The sequence below is a fragment of the Eschrichtius robustus genome, chromosome 6, assembly GCF_028021215.1.
Source record: "Eschrichtius robustus isolate mEscRob2 chromosome 6, mEscRob2.pri, whole genome shotgun sequence".
Taxonomy (NCBI): Eukaryota; Metazoa; Chordata; class Mammalia; order Artiodactyla; family Eschrichtiidae; genus Eschrichtius; species Eschrichtius robustus.
In genome coordinates, this window is record NC_090829.1 from 36,213,285 (window position 1) to 36,239,260 (window position 25,976).

Below are 25,976 nucleotides of genomic sequence, written 5' to 3' on the forward strand. Positions count from 1 at the left end.
TTTTGGCAAACCTTACAAGCATGTATCCAAATAACCAAATGACTACAATTCAAAGCAAGTGTTCATTTCTAGAGCAAGTGCAATTAATAGAATGGCTTTCACCTTACAGTTAAGGCTTAAAATACATTTTAAAACTTCAAGTCATCAATGATTTAAAAACTTAAAGTACGTTTGAAAGTATGTATAATTTGTAATAATATGGGGAAAAGATAAAGGTAATTATGGCAACGTGAGCTTCTTAATCCAGAAGTTAAAAATCAAAATACATTTCACATATGAGAGTTAGTGGGTTTTCTTTATTCAAGTAAACATCTTGATTATAATACATGACAAAGGACAACACACGTGACAAAGTACTGTAGTCTATGGTTTGGTATGTCTCTAGGACGATTTTCCAGGTGATTCTTCAGGATCTGACAGCGATGCCCGACACAGGGTTTCCAATGGCAATGCACGAGTTCTAGAAGCCACTGCCGCTATCTTTCTTCAGATGCTGAGTGCCATTTTCTCCCACCCATTTTATCCTCCATTACTTATAAAAACCCCACTCTAAAATTCAACCTATGTTATAAAATTAACAAAATCAAACATTAGTATGTATTTTCCCACAAAGATAATAATTATTAAATAAGAGTCAACTGATATGGGGACACATGTATAACTGATTCACTTTGTTATAAAGCAGAAACTAACACACCATTGTAAAGCAATTATACTCTAACAAAGATGTTAAAAAAAAAAGTCAACTTAATATCTCTTTTTCTCTAACTTTTGAAGGCTTTATGTAATCTCTAAAGAGTCCGAGTACCATACAACACAAAATATGCAAAGAACCTTATTACCAGGTACACATAATATGTTGGAAATTGCTAAAGTACTCAAAAGCTTAATTCTCCTGGGATAGCAACTCTCCACTAGAAACTATAGTTTACAAACAGAAGGTTGTGTTTTAATAATAGGAAACATAGTACCTGATTCCGTATAATTGTGAGAGCTTTTCTCATTAAGACAGTGCTTAATTAAGAAATCTTTTTCCAACACATAATTTGTCAAAGGCACAAAATGTCTTTGTCTCTCTCTTCAAAACAGTTTCTAAAATTACACTATTATTCATTTAAATTTTTCTTAATCAGTAAGTTTTACTGTTTTTCTCTCAATAATAAAAAGAAAACTACTTGAAGAAAAACGTTTAATTTTTATTTTCAAAACTTTGCCATGAACATACATACAACATTAAATTTGAACCACTTGTGAGCTGTCCATGTGCCATGAAGCACTTATGACAAAAAACCATATGTAAGCTTTAGGGTAAAATTAACAAGGAATCAAAATATCTTCCAAAAGGGGGGAAGGGGGAGGGGAACCAATAAATTAAAAGTCATAGCTTTCATTTTATAAAAAATAGTTTGAATAATCTTCCTATAAATCTTTAATGCTTACAAAAGCAGGAAATACATTTAAAATAGTCTTTTTAACACAGATTCATTAGCACAATGTGGTTATGGTCAGAAAAATTAAACTAAAATGGTATTTCAGTAGTTTATATTCTCTTCTCAAGAAATTCCAGATAAAATTTAACCAATTTGCAATTCAAAATAAGATTGAACTGCCAACAAGGCCAAACTAGTTGTAGTTAGTACCTGAATATCAAGCTCTGTTCCATTTAATATATTTTACCAAACATTTTAATATAGCTCAATGATAGGTACTGATAACAATACTTGACTGCATGGTTACCGCCCATGACTACTGCATTGCAGCTTAAAACATGCTTTGGTCAGTAAATTAAAAAGACATAAATCAAATAACAAGATCAGAAAAGTTGTTTTAGTACCAATTTCCTGACCTTAAGTAAACTTTAAATACATTGACAAGGCAAGGAAAAGTATATTTAAATATACAGAGAGGTCCCTATATTTTTAACCATTTGGCATTTTATATTAATAATTTCCTGTTTAAAATAATATTTTATACTCCTGTACACTGATTATCGTAACTCTCTGAGTTAAAACTAAACTAGAGTTACCTTTCTAGAATGTCCAGTAGTGAATTCATTACTTGCTTCTTTTGCACTTCCATGAAGATGGTCCTTTATCCTGTAACTTTTTAAGTTTTGGACCAAGAAAGAACCACCAACCAAATCCAATAAAAACACAAATAATGGACTCCACATAATAACCGTCCAGTGCTGTAACACATGAGCCACCGAGTTTTTTGCAAAGCTGTAAAAATAAAATTATAATATCAATAAATACTCCACAATTTCAAAATGTAAGTATTCAGCAATTTACATGTTTCTACTTTGTGATTTAAAGGATTAATCAAAATATACTTTTGTTAAAACATTTCATTCACTCCAAGTGACGAAACAAGTTAATGTATCTTAATCTCTCTAATGCTACTAACGGTATTAAAAACAATTTTCAGCTCTTGCTGTAAACAATATTCATTTTCAAGATACAGCTTTTCATATTTGGAAATGTGAGGAAATTTCCAAGGAATTTACTCTAGAAGTGGGTTAATGTTACTTTGAAATAATTTATCAACAAACTACTAACCATTCAGTTTTACCTCCATTTGTTATATGAATAGCCAATGGAATTTTCCTTCTTCTATCATTATATACCTTAGCTATTAATCATGCATTTATTAAATGCCTAGTGTATAAGGACAATGGTACCCAAGGTGAAGGAGAGAGAGACTGCTCCTCCCTTGCTGAGAAGCAACTTCAAGTGAGCTTCACTTACTGATGTGAGTGTGTTTATACCCTCAGCTATGATGGGAAAGAAAAAACTATTAGAAACTATGGGCAGATACGATTTTAAAAAGATGTAGTACTCCTAGAGGCAAAAACGAGGAAATTAATATCTTAATATTACCTTAACATTATCTAAAATTGCAACATACTTACCTCAACAGCATCATGTGTTCGGCAATTCTGGTTTGATGCTCCTACACACTCTTTCACTGTGAGGGGATCTACCAGCCAAAGAGCTACTGTAGAAGGCCAGTTTCCTCCCAGGTTGGACACAGTATTTAAAAGGGTCATATATGTTCCGCCAATAAGTGGATCACTAACCTTCGCATTGAAAGCCATTATGGAAACATACATGCTATACAATGTAACCTACAGGGAAAATGTAAAACATCTTCAGTACAATTAAACTTTAAAAAGCTATGGTCTAGGGGCTTCCCTGGTGGCGCAGTGGTTGAGAGTCTGCCTGCCAATGCAGGGGACACGGGTTCAAGCCCTGGTCTGGGAGGATCCCACATGCCGCGGAGCAAATGGGCCCGTGAGCCACAGTTACTGAGCCTGCGCGTCTGGAGCCTGTGCTCCGCAACAAGAGGGGCCACGATAGTGAGAGGCCCGCGCACCGCGATGAAGAGTGGCCCCCGCTTGCCGCAACTAGAGAAAGTCCTCGCACAGAAACGAAGATCCAACAGCCATAAATAAATAAATAAATAAAATTTAAAAAAAAAAAAGCTATGGTCTAAATTAAGAACATTGAAAGCATAAACCGGAAAATTAATTTTCATGACCCTTATTAAAGTCAATCAACAAACATTTATTGAGCACCTACTACAAGCCAGGCTTTACGTCTGGTCATGGCAATACAAAGATGAATAAGACACAGTCCCTCTGTGCCCTTGAAGAATTTATTCTAAGCTGGGAAAATAGGGAATAAATAATTATGATGAAATGTGGTAAGTACTGAAAAAAGAAGTATACACAGTGTGCTATCAGGGCCTAAATATATGGGAGATTAATTTCATCACAAGTAGTCAAGGAAGGCTCAGCTGAGAATGACAGATGAGGTAGTAATGAAGGATCCATATAGTAATAAGCAAAACACTATATTTATACTATACCTAAATATATCATATGTGTGTATAGTATATATGTATTATACACAGAAGCACTCAAATATTCAAAGGGAATATGAATATATAATTATATGTATATAATTTTCTTATATATAATTCAAAATTTATGTGACAAACTGAAGAGAAAAATCTCCTTGAGAGGCAAAAAGTGCTTAAGAGGCAAGAATTAACCCTTCATTTAGGAACATGAAAACAACCCATGTTTCTAAAATAGAATTCCTTTGAATACTGTTCCATGGGATGTTCATAGAAAAAGGAGTTCCAAAGTCAAATAAGACTGAGAAACACTAAGTTATACAAAATTAGACTGTAGGCCTCCTGAAAGCCTTTAGAATATAAACTCCTTAAGGGCAGGGATTCTGGCATGATTTAGTCACGCTTTTATTTAAGTACTTACAATGGTTCCTGGCATGGAATAGGTGTATTCACTTAATATTTGCTAAAGGAATGATTAAGATGCTACATAAAGAGGGGTTATGTCAGGTATCATTTCTCAAATTTACTTGGCCTTGTGATTTTTTTTACCACAAAGCATCTATCTGGCTTTCTGAGTTTCGATGACTACACTTTGGAAAATTCTCTAATGAAATCCAAAGCCAAAGAAATGATTTTTGGACAACTACATCATATTTTTCTTTACTTACTCAAGAAGTGAAGCATTACTAAGCTAAACTACTTCTTTTAACTTCAATTTGGCACCTAGCATTAACTATGTGCAAAACAGAAAAAAAATTATATTTGACACCTTAGCCTCAATGTTTTTACATACAGCTAGTCAGACATGATCCACTACAGAATTCTCCTAAATGATATAAATGTATGCAAAAAATTATTGAGGTTACCTGGTAGCCATATTTTTAGGTTTCAGTTAAAAACAGTGAGGAGTTGGTAAATATAATTTTCAAAGAGTTTAAACTAGGTACTATAGAAAAATCCAAAGTGAATCTGAAACACACATTAGCAATAACTGCAACTGAGTCCCAAAGGTTACTACTGGGCATCTGCCATTTATTTGAACCATTTATTCCCAGGGAAAGAAAAACCCATTCTGCAACAGCAGCTTGGGTGAGACTATGGAAAAGTGGAGATCAGTTCTTTTGGGGATTACAAACACATTTAATAAAGAAAAAAAAGCAGATTAACACCCAGCTTCCAAAACCACAAAGAGTAAGTCATAATTTTTAATACAGGGACTTCCCTGGTGGTCCAGTGGTTAAGACTCCATGCTTTTCTGCCAAGGGCCCGGGTTCAATCCCAGGTCAGGGAGGGAAGAAAGAAAGGAAAGGAAGGAAAGGAAGGAAAGAAAGAGAGAAAGAGAGAAAGAGAGAAAGAGAGAAAGGAAGAAAGGAAGAAAGGAAGGAAGGAAGGAAGGAAGGAAGGAAGGAAGGAAGGAAGGAAGGAAGAAAGGAAGAAAGGAAGGAAGGAAGGAAGGAAGAAAGAAAGAAAGAAAGAAAGAAAGAAAGAAAGAAAGAAAGAAAGAAAGAAAGAAAAAAAAAATTTAATACAGAATCTAAACCAAAAACCTGGGACCTATAATCTAGAAGCTGTCATTATTTCTCAATACTTTCAGAAAAAAGAAAATATCGGGACTAGAAGAAGGAAAGAATCCAAATCTAGGGATGAACTGAGGGATACTTAGCAAGGGTAGAATTCCTAACTAACTTTGGAATAAATCCTGAAATGTAACAAATATTTGTTGAATGAACAAAAGAAAAAAAAAATAAAGTGAATGAAGAAGAAACTCTCTTTCCATGAATAAAACTCATTAAAATAAAACCCAAAAAATAAAAATATTAAAAAAAAAATCCACAAGGTTTAAAGTTCACTGTCAAATAATTTCTTCAGAAACAGATTCGTGCTTAAATCTTAAAATTTATTATCATTATTTTAAGGCAACTGTAGAAGAACTTCTTCTTTATTTTACATAGGACAGTTTATTCCCTGGGAAAAACCATGGCAAGCTTACCTGATGTAACGCATAACTGAGCAGCACTATAATATAGTAATATATAGGGAATCCCCCTTGATGTTCTACTTTAGGAGTCCACCAGACCAGTAGAGCATATTCTAATCCAAGCAATAATCTATAGAAAAAGAAAGAAAGGTGGAGCTGACTTCCATTTTGGGTTAAAAAACAGTAACAAAAACAGAAATCTGTGTGCCTACCATATGAAAGAAGCCTGTATCTAAAACCTGTTAGGAAGTTAAAAAGAGATAAAAGTGCATATAAATGATACTGAAGTTAAAAATGTTTTTCAAGCCTTTTTCCATATACACTCTATACACAGATATTACTGATACTGATGACCGCTCCTCATTTAACCTCTCTTATTTAGTAAGGTTTCATTTCATTTTTACCTGTAGGGCATGGCTTTGTAAAATATGTTTAGTGGCTGGGGACCTGCAGTATATTTGCTGATAATCAGAGGCAATATTATTTGCAAAGGAACCATTGGAACTGCCAATAAGGCTAAATGTTCTTTGGGTACTCCCTCTTCTACCAATTTCAGTCCTGTTACTGCATCTGCTGCTGAAAAACCAATCTGCAATATAAAAACAAAAAAATATTTTAATTTGTGACTTATGAAATATTTTCCTCCAAGCATATGTAAGTAATTTAAGAACCTCAGTCTCATTATTGACCCATGCCAGTTACAAGTAAGTATCATATTATTATATCTGGTACAACAATCAAGTTACGCAGGCACACTTTGCCGTTATGGTCTACTAACAATATGAAGTAAAAACAAGTGAAAATTCAGCACTCTTAGGAATTGTAATTTTAATTACAACTACATTTCCATTTCAATTCTATATCTTACAATAAACAATGTCCAAGTCCAAACCTACTGATTTGTATATTTTAAGTTTAAAAGAAAAGCCTTTGATTCCAAATAAATCTGGTTAAAATGAAGCATCATTGCCACAAACCATACACATTTTTGATGATTTCTGACTGACAACAAAATTTCCAAAAAGTCATCTAGTTTTTCAAAATTAATTCTGAGAAAACATTATATCTAAGAGGTTGAGTTAAATGAGGGGCAAGAAAAGGTATAGTTAGATTAATTCTCAAAAACAACAAAAACAAATAAGAATGCTAAAAGTAATGGGTAAAAGCTTGAGGTGAAATAAGATATTTAGATAGCCTCAAAGTATTTCCCCACAAATTAGTTTTTAATTACAAAAGGAAAAATAGTAACTTTGCAATGGATTAACGAGGTAATCAAGGTTAACAACAATAATTAATGGATAAAGGGACATGATATGGCTCCTGATATAATTCCCTGAAGATGTCACAGTATTATTTCTGTGATATTTCTGACATATATACACAGCACGAACCTAAACATGAAGAAACACTAGACAAACATAAATGGAAGGCCATTCTACAGAATAACTGGTCTGTCTTCTTTAAAAGTGTCCAGGTCACCACACACTACTAAGTATAAGGTAGATAACCAACAAGAACCTATTATATAGCACAGGGAACTCTACTCAATATTCTACTCTACCTATATGAGAAAAGAATCTAAAAAAGAATAAATATATTGTATATGTATAACTGAATCACTCTGCTGTACACTTGAAACAAAACATTGTACATCAACTATATGCCAATAAAATAAAATAATAAAAAATTTTTAAAAAAGTGTCCAGGTCATGAAGGACAAAGAAAGGCTCATACTAAATAAATGCAATGTGTGATCCTGAACTGGATCCCTGACCAGGAAAAAATAAAGTTATAAAGGCTGCTCTGGGGACAACTGGTGAAATCTGGATATGCACTGTGATTAGAAAATAGTACTACATCAATTTAAATTTCCTGACTTTTTATTAAGTTGTGGCTTTGTAAGAGAAAGTCCTTGTTTTTAGGAGATACATACTTAAGGTATTTATGGATAAAGGGACACGATACGTACAAACTACTCCCAAATACTTCATAAGAAATATGTAAAATAGCACAATTTACAGAATAAAGAAAGTGGAGCTAAATGTTAACAATCACAGAATTTTGATAAACATATATGGACATTCTTTCAACTATACAAGTAAATTTTCAGTAAGTGTGAAAATATACAAATAAAAAAAAATTTTTTAATGATAAATATTACTTTGAATACTTTTAAATACTTTAACTTCTCGGAATGGAGCCAAAGAGCAAATTTCACATAAAAAATTAAAGGTCAGAGATATTTAAGTCCAGAAAAGAATTTCACTTATACTTAACACATTCTCTTTGTAAACATTAGATATACAAACTGACTTCAACATTTACTCTGTCTTAAAAGTGGTACAGGAGATATTTGTAATACACATATCTAACAAAAAAACTCATATCCAGGATATATAAAAAATAAAAATTCTACAAATTTAGAAAGAAGGGTAACTCTGGATATTCAAATGGTCAATAATCATACGAGAAGATGCTCAACTTCTTTAGTCATCAGGGAAATGCAAATTATAACTATAATGAGATGCCACTACACACCCACCAGAAAGGCTAAAATTGAAAAGACAATACATGTGGTTTCAAGGCTGCATAGTGATTAGAACTCCCTTACAGTGCTGGTGGTACAGAAAATTGGAACAATCACTTTGGAAAACTGTTTGGCAGTATATACTATGCTTTTCTTAATGACCAGCAATTCTACTCCCAGGTATTTACCCATCAGAAATGTTCACCTATGTTCCCCAAAAGTAATTTACACGAAAGTTCATAGAAGCACTATTAATAATAGTCCAAAAGTAGAAATAACCTAAACATTTGTTGATAGAATGGATAAATTGTGGCATATTCATACAATGGAATATTACAAGCAATGAGATGAACAAACTATTGCTATACATAACAATATGGATAAATTATACAAATATGATGTTGAGTGAAAGAGTACAAGAGCTAGACATAAGAATACATACTGGATATTCCATTTATATAAAACTCAAAAGCAGGGAAAACTAATCTATGGTGTTAAAACTTAGGAGGGATGTTATTTTTGGTGAGGTTTACTCCACAGGGGGAACATGGGATTCTAGACTCTGTATTTGAAGCAACTCCGTATACATTGCTGGTGACAGTATAATTTATTATTAAAATCTTTTAAAAACCAATTTAACAATCATATTCACTGATCCATTAATTGCTCATTTAAGAATCTATTGGAAGGAAATATTCAGAACACCAAAGAGTTACACACAAAAATATTCACTAGTGCATTTTTATAATTAAAACACATGGCAAATTAAATATACAACAATAGAAAAATGAGTACATTATGGCAAATTTATATACTGTGACAATTTATAGCTATTAAAAAGTATATTATAAAATATTATTTAATGATAAAAGAATATGGAATAAGAAGACAATAACAAAATAAAAAATTATACACAGTATGATCCAATTCCACTTTTGAAGTATTTGTGTGTATATAAATATATTAATATTAATTCTTAATTATAATTAATGTATTAATTATATATGTCAAGTTTATGTACACACATGTGCATGCACACACATACATACATAGGGGAAAAAAGGAGGCTGGAGGGAAATATACCAAAAATGTTACCAATGGTTATCTCTAAATGATATAATTAGATAATACTATTATCTTCCTTGAACCTTTTAGCATTTTCTAAAGTTCAACCTTAAGTTTAAACCTTCCTAACATTTCCTTAAAATTTAACCCTCTTTATCCTTAGAGAGGAGGAAAAACTCAGTACTTCAAAACAATGAGGCTGTAATTTTTACTTTAGGGTTATCAAAAGATAGCTGTGAAAGTGTTTATGTAGATAGGTTTAAATATAATATGAAAATCCTATAACTGATTTTATATTTTAGGATATTAATTCCAATACTAGCAATAGTTCACTATAACAAAATATACTTACCTTTCTTCTAACATAATCTCTTTAAAATGTTTTAGAACTATAAAATTAAGACATCTTAATACAGAAAACACAGAATTCTTAAAGTCACCAAAACCCCCCTTTATTTGATAGTATATTTCCTTCTAACGTTTTAAAATAATTCAATTGATTTTTAAATGGACTTCTAATACTCATACATTTCCAAATCTTTGTAAATTACATTCTAAGTAAATAATTTTAACACCTTTGACATTAAGTATATACTCATTCTAACAGTAGAGAGCTATTATTTTTTTAAGGTATTCATTTCCATTCCAAGCATTAATATCATTCATTTAAAAACTCACATTTATTAGAAGTACTTCAAATTGGCATAATTTTTTTCAAGATCTTAAGACATTTAGCTTACTTTGAAGTTATGGTCGATTTGCTATCATCACACCTTTTAAAACACATTTAATAAACAAAGTATACTAGTTTTTATTGTTAAATTCTAAAATTAGTGGAAAGGGACTTATGAAAAGGCAACAGAAGTATTCCATGATATTGGTAATTTTAACAGAATGGGGAATTTGCTTTATAAATCTCTTACCTTTGCAGTTAGAATCAGAAGGCAAAATGTCAGAACTGCAGGCATTTTTATAATTGCAAAAAGCAGCTTGTAAGTATCTGTGATCCCTTGGGTTTCTTCTTTTCCTACTGATACTTCTTTGTGTTCTTTTTTCAGAAGGGCAACTAAAGTCGTTGTTATCAAAAATACAGTTCCCCAGAAGAAAAGGAAGTCTGAAATTTAAAATGTTTTAAATCTATAATTAACCTTTGAAATAACATATCTTCATTGATACTAAGTAATTCTGTACACAACTTTTCCTCAACTAAAATCTGTTAAAAAAAAAAAAAACACACATAGGGCTTGTCACGTTCAAGGCACCAGATGAGGCACAGCAGATGAATAAGACAGTCCTGTCTCTGTTAAACATAATTACATAGACCCAGAATAGACAGTGATACTTAACAAGGAAAAAGGAAAGGGTTTAGTGGGTTGAATGAAATAAAAGTTACCAAACTGTGACACCTGCTGTGTTATTTTATTCAAGGAAACTGCTTAAGGGCAGGAGATGATTTTCATATCCCTAAGATCCATCAGTCATACTTCTTAAGCACTTAAACCATTTCAGCTCTTTATTAAATTTCGACAACTTAAGCAACAAACAGATGATCATTTACATTAGATTTTCTGCCTTTTGTTTTTAAACTGTTTTTAATCTGTTTAAGAATAACCCTCTCTTTCAATACTATGATACATAAGTAATTTTCTCATACTTGTAGATGCACAAAAAAGACACATGAAGAGTACTATTTGGGTTGTTTCAGTGAAAGATGGCTGGGCCATTAGCCCTTATTGCAAACAAATTAAGCGGAGGGAGTGAATAATGTCCTGGAAGATTCTGCATAACAGCTAAAAATAATAGTAATAATAGAGGCACCATTTCTTGAGTGCATACCATGTGCCATAAATGTGCTAAGCATCTTACATATATCATTTCCTTTACTACAATAATACAACAGGGGAAGTTATTACTAGCCCCAATCTTCAGATGAAGAAACAGGCTGAGAGGTTACATTGCCTGATGTTACATTTTAAGTCAGTGCCTCATACAACTGATTTCAAAAACCTGTGTCTCCTTAACCACCCTAAGAAATGCATCTTATTTTGTCTCTATAAAACTTTCTCCAATACCTGTATTTTATGCTACATGTAACAGAGTTGAACCTTTTTATTATTTAGTAATTCCTATAATATGTTCCTATACTTTTCATTTTCAAGACTATTACTCTATTGTTTCATGGCATTTCTAGAAATATATCTCCATGAGATATGTACTTTGTTTCATATTGAAAAGTATAAAATTTACCTTTAAATTCCTGTGTGTGTATCCTATGGTTATCCACATGTATTATTTTTCATTATTCTAATAAAATTTATTTTAAAAAACCCAAAACTTAGTGGATAACCCTCAGTTTCTTCATCTGTAAAATAAGAGCTCCCTAGAAAATCCCAGATGTTTTCTAGCCCTAACACTCTAAAATCATATTCAGTTTTAAATGTGTTTGCTTTTTATTTTATTGCTCATGCAGCATAACTGACTGTTCATGAAGCCTAGTCACCTTTTTCCAAAAAAACGTCGACCATTCTTGAGTCAGGGTTTCCCTCTGTATTCAGTCTTGCTCGGCTGCTGTGCTGGGTCACTACGGCTTAACTCTCACTTATGATGGAGGCAGAGAGCGTCATTCATTTAGATCAACTTCCCTCATGCATAGACCAAATTCACCTTAGTATTTAAATGTTCCTTTCTTATAAGTTACTTCATTTGATTTTTGTAGTAAACACGTGAGACAGGCAAAGTAGGCATTATTACTATGCAGAGACAAGGAAAAGCTCAGAATATTTCAACCTTTGCCGAAGGTCAAATTATTAACAGGCAGAACTTTAACCTAAATCTTCTGAATTTGAGATTCATACTCCTTCCATTATTTCACAGTGCCTATATAAAGACTTTTTAAAATTAATGTTGAATTAAGAGTCTATTAGAATTGGCTAATTGTGTAGTCTCCACAAGCCTAACCAAAAACAAGGCTCTGCTATTCAAATTTTGCAAATTAAAGAAGCTAAACTGCTTCAAACACATACCGAAATGTGTATTCTGAGGTGAATTCTTTTCTCCATAATGTGAAATTTATACAGATGGTCCCCGACTTATGAAGGCCTCACTTGAGATTTTTCAACTTTATGATGGTGTGAAAGCGATACGCATTCAGTAGAAACTGTACTTCGAATTTTGAATTTTGGTCTTTTCCCAGGCTAGCGATACTCAGTATGATCCTCTGTCATGATGCTGGGCAGCACCAGAAAGCCACAGCTTTCAGTACAGTATTCAATAAATTACATGATATTCAACACTTTACTATAAAATAGGCCTTGTGTTCGATAATTTTGCCTCACTGTGAGCTAATATAAGTGTTCTGAGCATGTTTAAGGTAGGCAAGGCTAAGCTATGATGTTTGGTATGTTAGCTGTATTAAACGCATTTTTGACTGATGATATTTTCAACTTATGCTGGATTTATCAGGACATAACCCCATGAAGAGTCGAGGAGGATCTGAAATTAATTTCAGATATCAGAAGAGAAACAGGAAACATTCCTAAATGCAAAGGTATCCATTTTAAAATGCACTAATAAATACAAATCTTATGATTAAAGTTCATTAAAATAACATATGATAACATAATTTCCAGTTTATGTTAATATAGTGTTTTGGACTCTGATTCAAAAGGAACGAACAACAATTTAAGATTATTCTTATAAGTGAGGCTAATGTTCACTATTTTTACATTCTTAATTTCATCTGTGAAATGTGACAAATAATGACTTGTTTACAGAATTTCATCTACAATATTACTCTCATTGAGGAAGTTTTTGTTCATTATTTGGTTTAAACTGGCTCTTTAAGAAATCCTGAAAAACACTTTCACTGTCACCAGAAATTTCAATTAATGGTCTCTATAAAAATGTTAAGGGGTTTCCCTGGTGGCACAGTGGTTAAGAATCTGCCTGCCAATGCAGGGGACACGGGTTCGAGCCCTGGTCCAGGAAGATCCCACATGCCGTGGAGCAACTAAGCCCATGCGCCACAACTACTGAGCCTGCGCTCTAGAGCCTGCGAGCCACAACGACTGAGCCCACGTGCCACAACTACTGAAGCCCGGGGGCCTAGAGCCCGTGCTCCACAATGAGAGAAGCCACCACAATGAGAAGCCCGTGCACCGGGACAAAGAGTAGACCCCGCTCGACATAACTAGAGAAAGCCTGTGCGCAGCAACGAAGACCCAACACAGCCAAAAATAAATAAATAAAAATAATAAATTTTTTAAAAATGTTAAGTGAAAATTAAAAGTTTTCAGTTATATACTACTTTCAGCAAAGAAATTTTTTAATTTGCTTAGTATACATTCCCAAATTTTTTTTTTTTTGGCTGCTCCACAAGGATTGCAGGATCTTAGCTCCCTGACCGACCAGGGATTAAACCCGTGCCCCCTGCAGTGGAAGCGTGGAGTCCTAACCACTGGACCGCCAGGGAATTCCCTATTCTCCCAATTTTAATGAACAAAATCTTCATCTGAATTTAAACTCCTTGATACCAGTACCAAGGGAAATAAGATTAAGAACAAGTTAAACAGGTCTCAGTATTGTTTGCAGATAAGATTATTTCTAATTTCTTTGTGCTTTGAGGGTAAGATAACAGTACACAAGAAAGAAGAAAGTAGTGACAATAGGTCATTCAGAGCCCTCATTCACAGGCTTTCCATTGCTCACAGAGACTGAAGAATGAAGTAATAGCTCAGAGAGGCTTAGCCACTGCCAGAAAATATATTAAGATTTATGAATGCAATTACCATAAATACTATTATTAGACTATTGGCTATTGTTTACTAATACTGTTTGGATCCTACAGAACATCCGTAGTCTGATATACCAACCACTGTAAAGATATTATTAGCAAGAATAATCTAAATATTTCATTACTAACATTTTGGTTGATTCTGATTTATATATTTTATCTGCAAAAGCATTGTGACGTATATATGTATGATCAAGATGTCAGAGCTGATGTTCAAGTTTCTTAAACATGATTTTGTGCAAAGACCTGTAAGACAAGTTAAATATTCTGAAGTGGCTACTAGATCTTACCTAATGCTCCAATGCGTGCAAAAATTAAGAGCATGTAACAATGCACCAGTAATCAAAAAGGATATAATAGCCAGCACCTGAGCTCCTATTATGCCAAAGCAAAACACAGGACAGGGCAATAACCCTCAAACTCACTCTCCAAGACAAGCATTATTATTCCTGTTTTATACTCAGTGAAAGAGAATCACAAACCAGGAAGTGCCAGAGGTGGGATTCAAACTCAGATCTGACTCTAAAACAAGAATGTTCTTCATTATACTACCCAGATGCTCAGAAACACCTACTGCAAGTAGGCTCTCTTCCTACTAAACAGATACACCTGACAAAAAGGTACTTATTGCAGCTCCAATCATGAAGTCTGGAACATAGACACTTGAGAATACTTCTTTGAACTGGTTACTTGTATTCCCCCCTCCCCACCTCCATCTCCCCATATGGTGGTATGCCATAGGGTATGCAAACCAAACATGGTCCATCTTCATAAACAGTTCATTAACTCAATAACTTAGAAACATTTTCATGAAAAACATATATTATAGAGAAGGCAAAATTTCCATGAATTTTAAAGATAAAACATTAGATTTCAAAAAAATTTCAAGGGGCTTCCCTGGTGGCGCAGTGGTTGAGAATCTGCCTGTTAATGCAGGGGACACGGGTTCGAGCCCTGGTCTGGGAAGATCCCACATGCCGCGGAGCAACTAGGCCCGTGAGCCACAACTACTGAGCCTGCGCATCTGGAGCCTGTGCTCCGCAACAAGAGAGGCCGCGATAGTGAGAGGCCCGCGCACCGTGATGAAGAGTGGCCCCCACTTGTCACAACTAGAGAAAGCCCTTGCACAGAAACGAAGACTCAACACAGACAAAAATAAATAAATTAAAAAAAAAAAATTTCAAGCTTTCAAGGCTTTGGACCAGGCCCCCAGACCCTTCGTGGTATAGGTTCATTCTCTTCCACCATCAGAAGAGGTAGAAAAATTAAGAAGCACTGTCTGATACAACCATCCTTGGCTCAGACCAGGTTCTCTCTCTAACTCTCACACTATGGAAATGAACTTTAGTCCTTCAGAAGTCGCAGGAAAACAAACTTTCAGTTTCTGTTCTAAATAACCGTCAGGCCTTCCTTTCATCTTGCTTTCAGTACAGCTTTCTTTCTCTACTTCACAAGTTAGAGCATGAAGAGAATTTAGACACCTATCGTCAGTCCACTGCTCTCACTTTCACAATGGAAGAAACTGAAATAGAAATACTATGTATCTGGCCCTGGGTCTCCAGCTAAGTCTCAGCAAGAAACAGAATTTTCTTCTATGTCACAAGTCTCTCCCTTTTAAGCATTTGCTCGAAATATCTATGCTGAGGAGCACTCCCAGAAAATTCTGTTTTGATTATAATACAATATAGTCATATCTTATTTGGGGATTAGATTTTTGAAAGACAGCATGCAATGCAAAAACTGACTAAATACAAAGCTAATTTTGAAAGCTTCCTAAGTGTTTAGTTTTCCTAACCCCTTAGGAAGGTGCCATGTTTAGATCACATACTTTTTCATTAACTCCAACAATGTCAGGTTCTCCTCTGGGGTAGAAGAAACGGTTTCTTCAATCAAGCACTAGATTAAGCAGCTGTCTGACTATCAAGATCCCTGTTGTCCCAAAACACTAGACTTAAACTCAGCCCAGGATGCAAGACTGAAGCTGAGAGGCCAACAGATTCAATGCTCCCACCTCATGCTAAATCTGGGGTCTGTATCACTGAATAGATGGAAATGAATCACTCTTTCCATTTTTTAAAATATGTTCAGGCCAAGCACAAAATCCATTTTAATTAAACATGTATGATATTATCTCTACTCTGATGCTATGATAGGAGGTTCTTGCATTCAGCTTTTGTAAAACCTACATCCTGACACCCCTAAATCACTTTTTGTAAGCTGAAAGCTGAATTCAGACTTTTATAAAACAGTTGACAGTGAGCATTCCAAACTATCACATGAAGATGCAGGGTTCATCAGAATAGCTAAAATGAAAAATAATGGTAACATGAAATGCTGGCAAGGATGCAGAGAAACTGGATCACTCACATATTGCTTGTGGGAAGATAAAATGACATAGCCACTCCAGAAAAAAATTGGGCAGTCCCTTTCAAAAGTAAAAATGCACTTAACATAAACGAGCATTTGTACTCTTGGGCATTTATCTGAAAGAAATGAAGACTTACTTTCACATAGCAATAGCCAAAAACTGGAAACTACTCAAATTGCCTTCAATGGATGAATGGTAAAATATACTGTGGTATGTCTAACAAATGGAATATTTCTCAGCAATAAGACTGAACAAATCACTGATCCATGCAACAACTTGGATGAACCTCAAAGAAATTATTCTGAGTGAAAAGAGCCAACCTCCAAAGCATACAGACTGCATGATTTCATTTATCTAACATCTCTGAAATAACATAATTATAAAGATGGAAAACAGATTAGTGGCTGCCAGGGATTAGGGATGGAGAAGTGGAAATGGGTATAGCTGTAAAGAGGCAACACAAGAGTCTTGTGGTGATGGTACAGTTGAGTATTTTGATAGTGGTGGTGGAGGTTATATAAAGCTACACATGTGATAAAATTACATAGAGCTATACACACGCACACATAAATGAATATATGTATAACTAGTGAAATCTAAATAAGCTCTATGGATTGTACCAATGTCAATTTCTTGGTTTTGATATTGTACTATGGTTATGCAAGATTTTAACAATGGATGCTAGGGCAAGGGTGCATGGAACTTCTCTAAACATTTCTCTGCAACCTCCCGTGAATCCATAATTATTTTTATATAAAGTTTTTTAAAACTAATGGGAAATTTAAGAATGCAAAAGTTCTATGGCTGTGCTAGGAATAAGAAATGTAGGTCTCAAATACAAGACAATATAAAATATCTAAAAAGAAAGAAATCTTTAGGTGTTTTGAAATCATGTATTCTGTAGCCTTAACTGATGATGATTGGACTTCAGCTATCATGTGTTCAAAAGTAAAGGGAAGGGACTTCCCTGGTGGCACAGTGGTTAAGAATCACCCTGCCAATGCAGGGGACATGGTTCAATCCCTGGTCTGGGAAGATTCCCACGTGCCGCAGAGCAACTAAGCCCATGTGCCACAATGACTAAAGCTGTGCTCTAGAACCCGCGAGCCACAACTACTGAGCCCACATGCCACGACTGCTGAAGCCAGCGCGCCTAGAGCCCATGCTCCGCAACAAAAGAAGCCACCGCAATGAGAAGCCCACACACTGCAATGAGTAGCCCCCGCATGCAGCAATGAAGACCCAATGCAGCCAAAAATAAATAAATAAAAGTAAAGGGAAAAAATTAAATTAAAAAAAATTTTCTTAGATAACAGCAAACCAAGAAATAGAAATTCTGTAACGGGACAAACATCTTGCTTTTTGAATATGCACCCCATCCTTAATAAATGTTTCAGCATGCACACTCACATATAAAATACATACTTGTATTGACACATACACACTACTATACATAAAATAGATAACTAATAAGAACCTACTGTATAGCACAGGGAACTCTACTCAATACTCTGTCATGGCCTATGTGGGAAAAGAATCTAAAAAAGAGTGGATATATGTATAACAGATTCACTTTGCTGTACACCTAAAACTAACACAACATTGTAAATCGACTATACCCCAATAAAAATTAAAAACAAAAATATGTATTTGTGACCTCCTATACTAAGATATATATATATATACATTTTAAGATAAAAACCCCACATTAAAAAATATGAAATAATAAAAAGAATGAAAAGGACATGTATAAAATGCAACATTTATCCAAAATTGTATTTAAAAGAACAGGTGAAATCAGGGGTTTTATATTTTTCATTTTTTAAAAAAATTAATATTTATTTATTTTTGGATGCATTGCGTCTTCGTTGCTGTGTGAGGGCTTTCTCTAATTGCGGCGAGCAGGGGCTACTCTTCGTTGCAGTGCGCGGGCTTCTCATTGCAGTGGCTTCTCCTGTTGCAGAGCATGGGCTCTAGGTGCCCGGCTCAGTAGCTGTGGCTCGCAGGCTCAGTAGTTGTGGCGCACGGACTTAATTGCTCCACGGCATGTGGGATCTTCCCGGACCAGGACTTGAACCCATGTCCCTGCATTGGCAGGCAGATTCTTAACTGCTGTGCCACCAGAAAAGTCCCTATTTTTCATTTTTAATTTTCTAGGAGAACATCTTATTAGGTATTAGGTAAGTCTATTTTGCTTTCTCCAATTAAATTATAGTTTTCAGGAACACTATAAATGAAAGTAGGAGACTGCTTGTAATTAGTGAGGTTCTGACTGTTTTGTTGATAAATTTACATAGTAAAGGCTAATTCAACTGGCCTCCAAATAAATTTCAATAAAATTAGAAGTGAAATTCAGAGTAAGACATATGCCAAATAAAATCAAATACTTTTTTGGTTTACAGTGTATTTTGTAAATTGGCTTTTATGCACCCCATCCACAAAAGCTATTCTACAGTTCTTTACTGGACAAGGAAAGCATACAGTACCATTTCTCCTTTGCTTTGTTTTAAAAAGAAAAAAGGCTTTAAACCTTCTTTCTGGGGTATGGTCTCCAGTTTTTAATATTTAATCTCTCCTGAATCTAGCAGCCCCAGTATTCCTAGCTATCTCACTTTACTACTAGGGCCCCAACATTTGAAAAGAAGCTCACTTCTTCCTTTGTCTATACTGAGATGTGAGATCCACCAGATTTATGAACTTGTTCCATTCAAGGCAAAAATAGAGTGAAACTCAAGGACTGTATATCATACACTGTGTATGACATTTACCCAGGGATTAACTTGTAAGGTAATGGATTCCTTTTTAAAATTTTTATAAATCTTAAGTAATTATACAGTAAAACAATTTTTTGGTGTACAGTTCTATGAATTTTAACACATGCATAAATTCAAATCACTATCACCATAATCAAGATACAGAACAGTTTCAACACCCCCAAAACTCCTTCATGCTATTTATTTATAGTAACCTTCTCACCCACAACCCCTAGCAACTACTGATCTGTTTTCTATCTCTATAGTTTTATCTTTTGAGAATATAAGGGAACGTTTCAAGCCTAGATTTAGATGCTAAAGAATGTATTACAGCCTATATAAGAATAACTGATCTAGAAATGGGTCAGTTAGTTCTGCCCAAATTCTAAATAGTATTTCTAGTCACGTAAAATATATTAATGAGTACTGCTTCAGAAAGCAAGACAAAGAAATTTGTCACTAAGTCAGAATTAATGGTCCTGCTCTCTTCCTAATTCAAAGCATGAATATCATGAGTCTCCCTGGTGGTCTAGTGGTCAGAATTCAGCACTCTCTCTCTCAAAGCATAAATGTCTTAAAAATAATGTTTTTACTATTATTATCATCAGTTTGATTACCTTCATACTTAGAGCATCTGTTTTTTCAAAGCAGCATTTCATTTTTCTCTGACTTACTCCTATATGTGCAGGCCTATCTATAGATAAACAGATTCATAGCTCTAATATGTTTGGCCCTCTTCTCCACTATCAGACTATCCTGCTCCCTGTCTCAAAACCCAAATATACTGCTCCCATCCCAATCACTTCTATTCATTATTGTTACCACTGCTTCTAATTTTTTTCCCCCTTTTTTTGTCCATGCCATGCGTGTTATATGGGATCTTAGTTCCCTGATCAGGGATCGAACCTGCGCTCCTGCAGTGGAAGCACGAAGTCTTAACCCCTGGACCACCAGGGAAGTCTCTACCACTACTTCTAGAGGAGCAGGCCTCGACTACCAGTTCTCAGGCTGGATCTGGCCTAAGGACATATTTTATGATTCTAGCAAATGTTTTTAAAATGAGGAAATAAAAAGGGAATTTCCAGCTTCTCCTGAATACTATATTATATACTCCTGATATTATATCTAGCAATCCTGGGATCCTACTGCCACAAGACAACAATTTATTGGAGATGAAGCTACCTGCCTTTAAAAGGGCATGAGTTTTTCAGGTCACCACTGTCCCCTCCAATACCTACAGTCCTGCACCAACTCATCATTTTGGTTTGCAAACCTGCACTATAGACTATAAATTCCTTGCAAGCAGAGCATGTCCAGGTTTTATTCATCAAATTGTAACACCTATCACATGACCAGTACCAAACAGGCATTCAATGCTGAGTAAATGAATGACATGGGTCACTTTAAAATCAAAATAACAACACAACAACAAGAAACCCTTAGTCTGTCACTTCTGGGCATCCGGCATTCTGGGAGCATGTTGATGTGTTTTAGACATCAGTAGTCAGAGTGCTGATTTCTCTTATAGAAAAGCACAATCAGCACATATTATATTCAGGTTTTGAGGCTTTTTTTTTTTGAAGTTTTTCCTAGTTTCCTACCAACTGGAGGCAAAACACCAAATAAGGAGTCAGGAAACCTAAGCTGTAGGTATATCTATCTCTACCTCTAACTAGCCAGTTGGAATTTCCTGATCAGTTTCCTCATCAATAACAATGAGGAACTGAAATATATGATCTTTTCAAGGCACAAAACTTTATGTTCTAATCTCTGTTTTCTACTGGGTTATTCTCACATTGCTTGAAGCTTAAAAGGTTATCTCTTTTTGCTGCTAAAGATCCTTGAGAACCAAGGGGGCAGGAGGAAAAAAGGCTACCTCTGAGTTAAGGACTGTTCTGTATCCCTGAAGGTACCAAAAAGCCAATCTCAGCATAATCAAGGTTTTCTTCCTAAGGGATTGTATTTTCATCCTCTCCTTCCTGTTCTAAATTTACTATTTAGATTACTGCTTTCTAGATGGCAAAAACTGTTCTTTCTCAATATATTCTATCTCTATGTATCTGTAACTCAAAACAAAGTGCTAATCACAGAACGTATTTCAGAATTTTAAAAAATAATTATGCCTCTTTTTAATTTCCTCATTTTGTAAACATCTGCCTCAGTGTTTGCCTCTTCTTTTATTACCTAAGCAACTGTATTTCCTTCATGATTCTTTCTGTGCTCTCTAAATTCCTCAAAGCCACTGGTTACTCTTAGTTATACTAAGTTCCAAAAGAAAAAACCTATAAATGTGATACGTACAGTCATACAAAGGAGAATGAAAATGCAGGACTCCTCAACTCTTAACTTATTAAAAAGTAAGCTATTTTTACAATTTCCTGGAGAACAAAGTTCAAATTCCAGAACAAACAGCTATTCAAAATAATAAATCAGTGTAAATAAAAATCCAGTGCCACAATTTTGATCTTCCCATAGGGGAACAGTTAATGGCATTCTCTGGAATGATATTTTATTAATCACTCTTATCACACTTACGAGAAAGCTCTAATTTACTTAGTAATTTAGTTTCCATAGTCTCTTCAATCTTGATTTCTTTACTGAGACTTCCCCATGTTAAGTAACACATCATCCTATTAGCCCTTTTTGGTGATATGAACAGTCCCGGTAAAAAAGGAAAAGCAAGACACATAAAAAAGCAACGATGCATTCATTAAGTATTTGTAAGCAGAGAATTATCCATATAGCAGGAGTGGGACCCCAGAACACTCAGAGACAAATCTGTTTAGGTGCAAAGCAGTATCTCTCAACCATTTTTGGCCGTAAACCAACTGAGGAAAAGTATAACTATTATTTCATCAGTAGTAGTGGCTCACTAGCAGTTTGAGGAGGTAGAAAGGGGGTCACTTATAGGGTGTAGGGGTGTGGAGGGGGTGTATATGATTTCAGTAATACAGTTGGGAATCCCTTCCACCCTTCCCTGAATATTATGATATAGCCCTTAAACGTCCCTCACCACACACCTTGCCCTGACATTTACCCTATTGGGAACCCCCTAGTGCTAGGAAGATGAGAGAAAGTTTAGCTGTTTAAACTTCAAGAGACAGTCACCTAAATTGATCACTACCAGAATGAAGAATTCTATTATATTCCCAGTGTTGGTCATTCCTGATATTGGTAATTTTACTGTTTCTCAGTTGTTAGGAAAGTTAAAAAACAAAACAAAAAACCTCAAAACCTTACGGGGCCTTCTGTTGTGCTCATGCAGAAAGAGGGGGAAATCTGTAGAATTTACACCCTATTTCCTACGGGATAAACTTTAAACTCTTACAGCAACTAAGGAATTTGGTCGGGCTTCCCTGGTGGCGCAGTGGTTGAGAATCTGCCGGCCAATGCAGGGCACACGGGTTCGACCCCTGATCTGGGAAGATCCCACATGCCGCGGAGTAACTGGGCCCGTGAGCCACAGCTACTGAGCCTGCGCATCTGGAGCCTGTGCTCCACAACAAGAGAGGCGGCGATAGTAAGAGGCCCGCGCACCGCGATGAAGAGTGGCCCCCACTTGCCGCAACTAGAGAAAGCCCTCGCACAGAAACGAAGACCCAACACAGCCATAAATAAATAAATAAAAATTAAAAAAAAAAAAAAAGAAGTTGGTCAACAACCTTTAATTTGGTCACAACCTTTCTTTCAGCACCATTTTCCAAAATCAGGCCCCACAATGACTGCTTCAGGCACTTTGAACATTGTATGTACTGTCTTGTATCTTCCTGTACTTTGCTGCTTCAGTGCATTTTCACCTGGTGTTTTGTGCATTCTGGAACTCTACTTACCCACTTCATGAAATCTTGTAATTCAACAACAGCAAATGCCAAGCTTGACTCTCACAAGTTGTTCTTGTGGGCGGGAATTGGCTTTAATCATATGAGGCCCTTTGAACCCTGTCACTTAGCCTGCTCATTAATGTTTGAATGAATTAACCCTGTTCCATTCACCAGAAGGCTAGATGAGGGCTCTTGGTATAAGGGTAGGGGTAGAAATGGACCAGGAAACATGGAGCTAGAAATCTCAGTCTAACAAAAAATGAAAGGAAAATTCTGAAATAAGGCTGGGCTCATGTCTTCACACTAGCCAGTCTTCTAAAAAATGTGCATCTGAGTATTATTAGGCAAGTACCAAGGTACCCCTAAACTCAGAGTTTTGTTTGCTATGACACAACAATGTTTACTGGATGGGTTGCCTTTCCCTGCTCACTTCAGAATACTGATCAATTATGATTGCTCTAATGTAATCATTCTGGCTGAAGCTCATTTTAGTAGAACAGAAAACTTACTTCGGATTATCTCCCATAAAATGATTTCCAGTACATTAAATAATGGTTCCTTCTAACACTACACACACTGTCGAAAGGATTCATAAACGTACAATAAACCTAACAGCATAATAAATTAAATACACTACCTGAAAGAGTAACGATTCCCCTGGGTTGAGGTTGAAACCGCAAGTATTTGTTACAAAAGTCGGCAGATTCAAGGGCCAAAAACAAAACATTGCCCAAAAAGTAACCGGCTGTTTGGCCCACTGAATTGCAAGTAGAAGCGTAACCCACGTTTTCCCGGGATAACATAGTTAACGCCCAACCATCCACAGCGATGTCTTGAGTAGCTGCCAGGAATTCAAACAAAAAGAATGTCACTGTGAGAGCAACCACATCGGGGGTTCTGCCATCTGTATTTCCGAGCAAATGGTCCACTTGAGTAGAGAGATATATCATGAAGAGTCCCAGTATATACTGTGTAGGGACAAGCCAAGATTTGCGACGACCGAAGTTCCTAAAGTAAACCGCATCAACCAAAGGGGCCCATAGCAATTTGAGACTGAAGGGCCAAAAGACAAAACTGAAGAAAGCTTGATCTGTATAGCTAACATTTTTGCTCTGTAAAATGAGTGGGATGCTTCCCGCCAGGCCCAGTGGAATGCCCTGAAGCACGTAAAGAAAGAGCAACAGCAAAATGCTGCTTAATTCCGCCCGGCAGCTCCGTGGGGGTTTTGAGAAGTCACTAGCGCCGATATCCCGCAGAAGAGCTTCTTTGTCCCCTTCCCCGCCAACCAAGTCCGGATAATTATCCCAGGCGCCCGGCGGCAGAGGACCGCTCTTCATATCTAGAGAGTGGTTAAAAGTCCCTGGCCGTCGTTGCCGACTGCTGTCCTTGTGGGAGATGGTGGGTGACATATCAGAGACGATGCAGAGCCCCGTCTGCAGGAGGCCAGGGCTTAGCGTCTTGGATCCGTCTAGTCCCAGGTCCAAGGCTGTCGCTATGGACCAGGGTCTCGATGGCTCAGGGAGGGGGACACGGCACGGGTTGATAAGGGCACTTCTTACAGTGGCCCGGAGTGCTGAAGGCGGGAGCCAGTCGCCCGGCGGGAGGCCCTGGCGATGCCCAGGTAGATGCCCCTTGGAGCGGCGTCAAGGAGCCTGAAGGAGCCCCCCGGGCAGCCGCGCCGGGGTCTGGGCTGGAGGAGGGGGCCGTGGTGCTGCGATGGAAACGGGCCCCTAGCTGCGGCGAGACCAAACAGCCAGTCCGCCGACCCACCACCTGCTCTACCCGCCACCAATGCGGCAGCCAGTACTTTCTCCACGGGACTCCAGAAATACCAGATAACTTCCTGTCTCGCGCTTCAGGAAGTGGTCCTAGTCTCAAATGAGTCCTCAGCCCGCCTCCAGAGCAAGCCAATCTGGAAACGCTCTCCTGGCCAAGTTCGGAAACAACGCTCGGTAGGAACCCGCAGCCCCAGCGGCTGGGACCTCATGGGAGGATTAATGCGGCCGCACCGTGCGGCCGGGGCGGGGCGTTGCGCGAGCTCCGGCTCTGTGAGCACATGCAGCGGCCTGGAAAGCGTGGGGCTCCGTCATTGGGCCCCTGCGGCCACGTGATGGCGGATTCCGCTAGGTCGGCCCCCACCGCCGAAGGTTAATACGGTTCAACCTTACAAGCCCGGGCGATGCTGTGAGGGCTCGTCACTAGGCTTGGTTGGGTAATACCCAAGCTCCAGGCTGGGAATTTTGTGATGCTCCTGCTTTCGTGGGCCGGGCAGAAAGAGAGGAAGGGGATTGAAGTTTACGGAATTCCCTAATCAGCCGGCAGGGGCGCTTTGTGCCCCCAAAAGGGTAAAAAAGTCCTGGCTAAAAGGTGAAGCGCGTCCCTTACAGTGCCTACTTATTCATGGAATGAATGAAACTGCTTAAGAAGCGCTAGGTTTCTTTGTAGTCCGTTTTTCCAAAGTGGTGAAAGAAGTGTAGGGGAACTGGTGTCTGCGTAACAAACTAGTTACATTGGGTAGATTGGAATAAGACTCGTTACATCCCTCTATTTTTGAGCTATTGTTAAAGGTCTTGTAAGGGCCAAATATTAAAATTGTGTTTCATGTTAACAGGTGTGAGTTATTGAAATGACCCTGCAGAGAACTTAACCTTGAGTAACCAGTATCGTAATTTGTAATGTATAGAAAATACGTTACCTATACAAGTTACATATATACATATATCTGTATATATGTTGCTTTCCATTGGGTAATTAAATACTAAAAACAAAAACTTAAAACCTATAATTAAAGTTAGGGCGTTCCCTGGCGGT

At 36.5% G+C, this 25,976-nt stretch overlaps 1 protein-coding gene across 3 annotated transcripts; it reads right to left on the bottom strand.

Annotated features, from left to right (window-relative positions):
* Positions 1–276: 276 nt before the first annotated feature.
* SLC33A1 (solute carrier family 33 member 1) lies at positions 277–25,008 on the bottom strand. Of its 3 annotated transcripts, XM_068546136.1 has the most exons (7): positions 23,803–25,006; positions 10,355–10,545; positions 6,244–6,428; positions 5,852–5,969; positions 2,912–3,127; positions 2,027–2,222; positions 277–561 (listed from the first exon to the last, which is right to left on the bottom strand). In XM_068546136.1, the coding sequence occupies exons 1-6, from the start codon at positions 24,572–24,574 to the stop codon at positions 2,055–2,057; spliced, it is 1,650 nt and encodes a 549-aa protein (XP_068402237.1). In that variant the 5' UTR covers positions 24,575–25,006; the 3' UTR covers positions 277–561; positions 2,027–2,054. The 3 variants fall into 3 exon arrangements, with proteins under 3 accessions (XP_068402237.1, XP_068402236.1, XP_068402238.1); XM_068546135.1 differs by having other exon boundaries at positions 277–2,222; XM_068546137.1 differs by lacking the exons at positions 5,852–5,969; positions 10,355–10,545 and having other exon boundaries at positions 277–2,222; positions 23,803–25,008.
* Between the last annotated feature and the right edge of the window lie 968 nt (positions 25,009–25,976).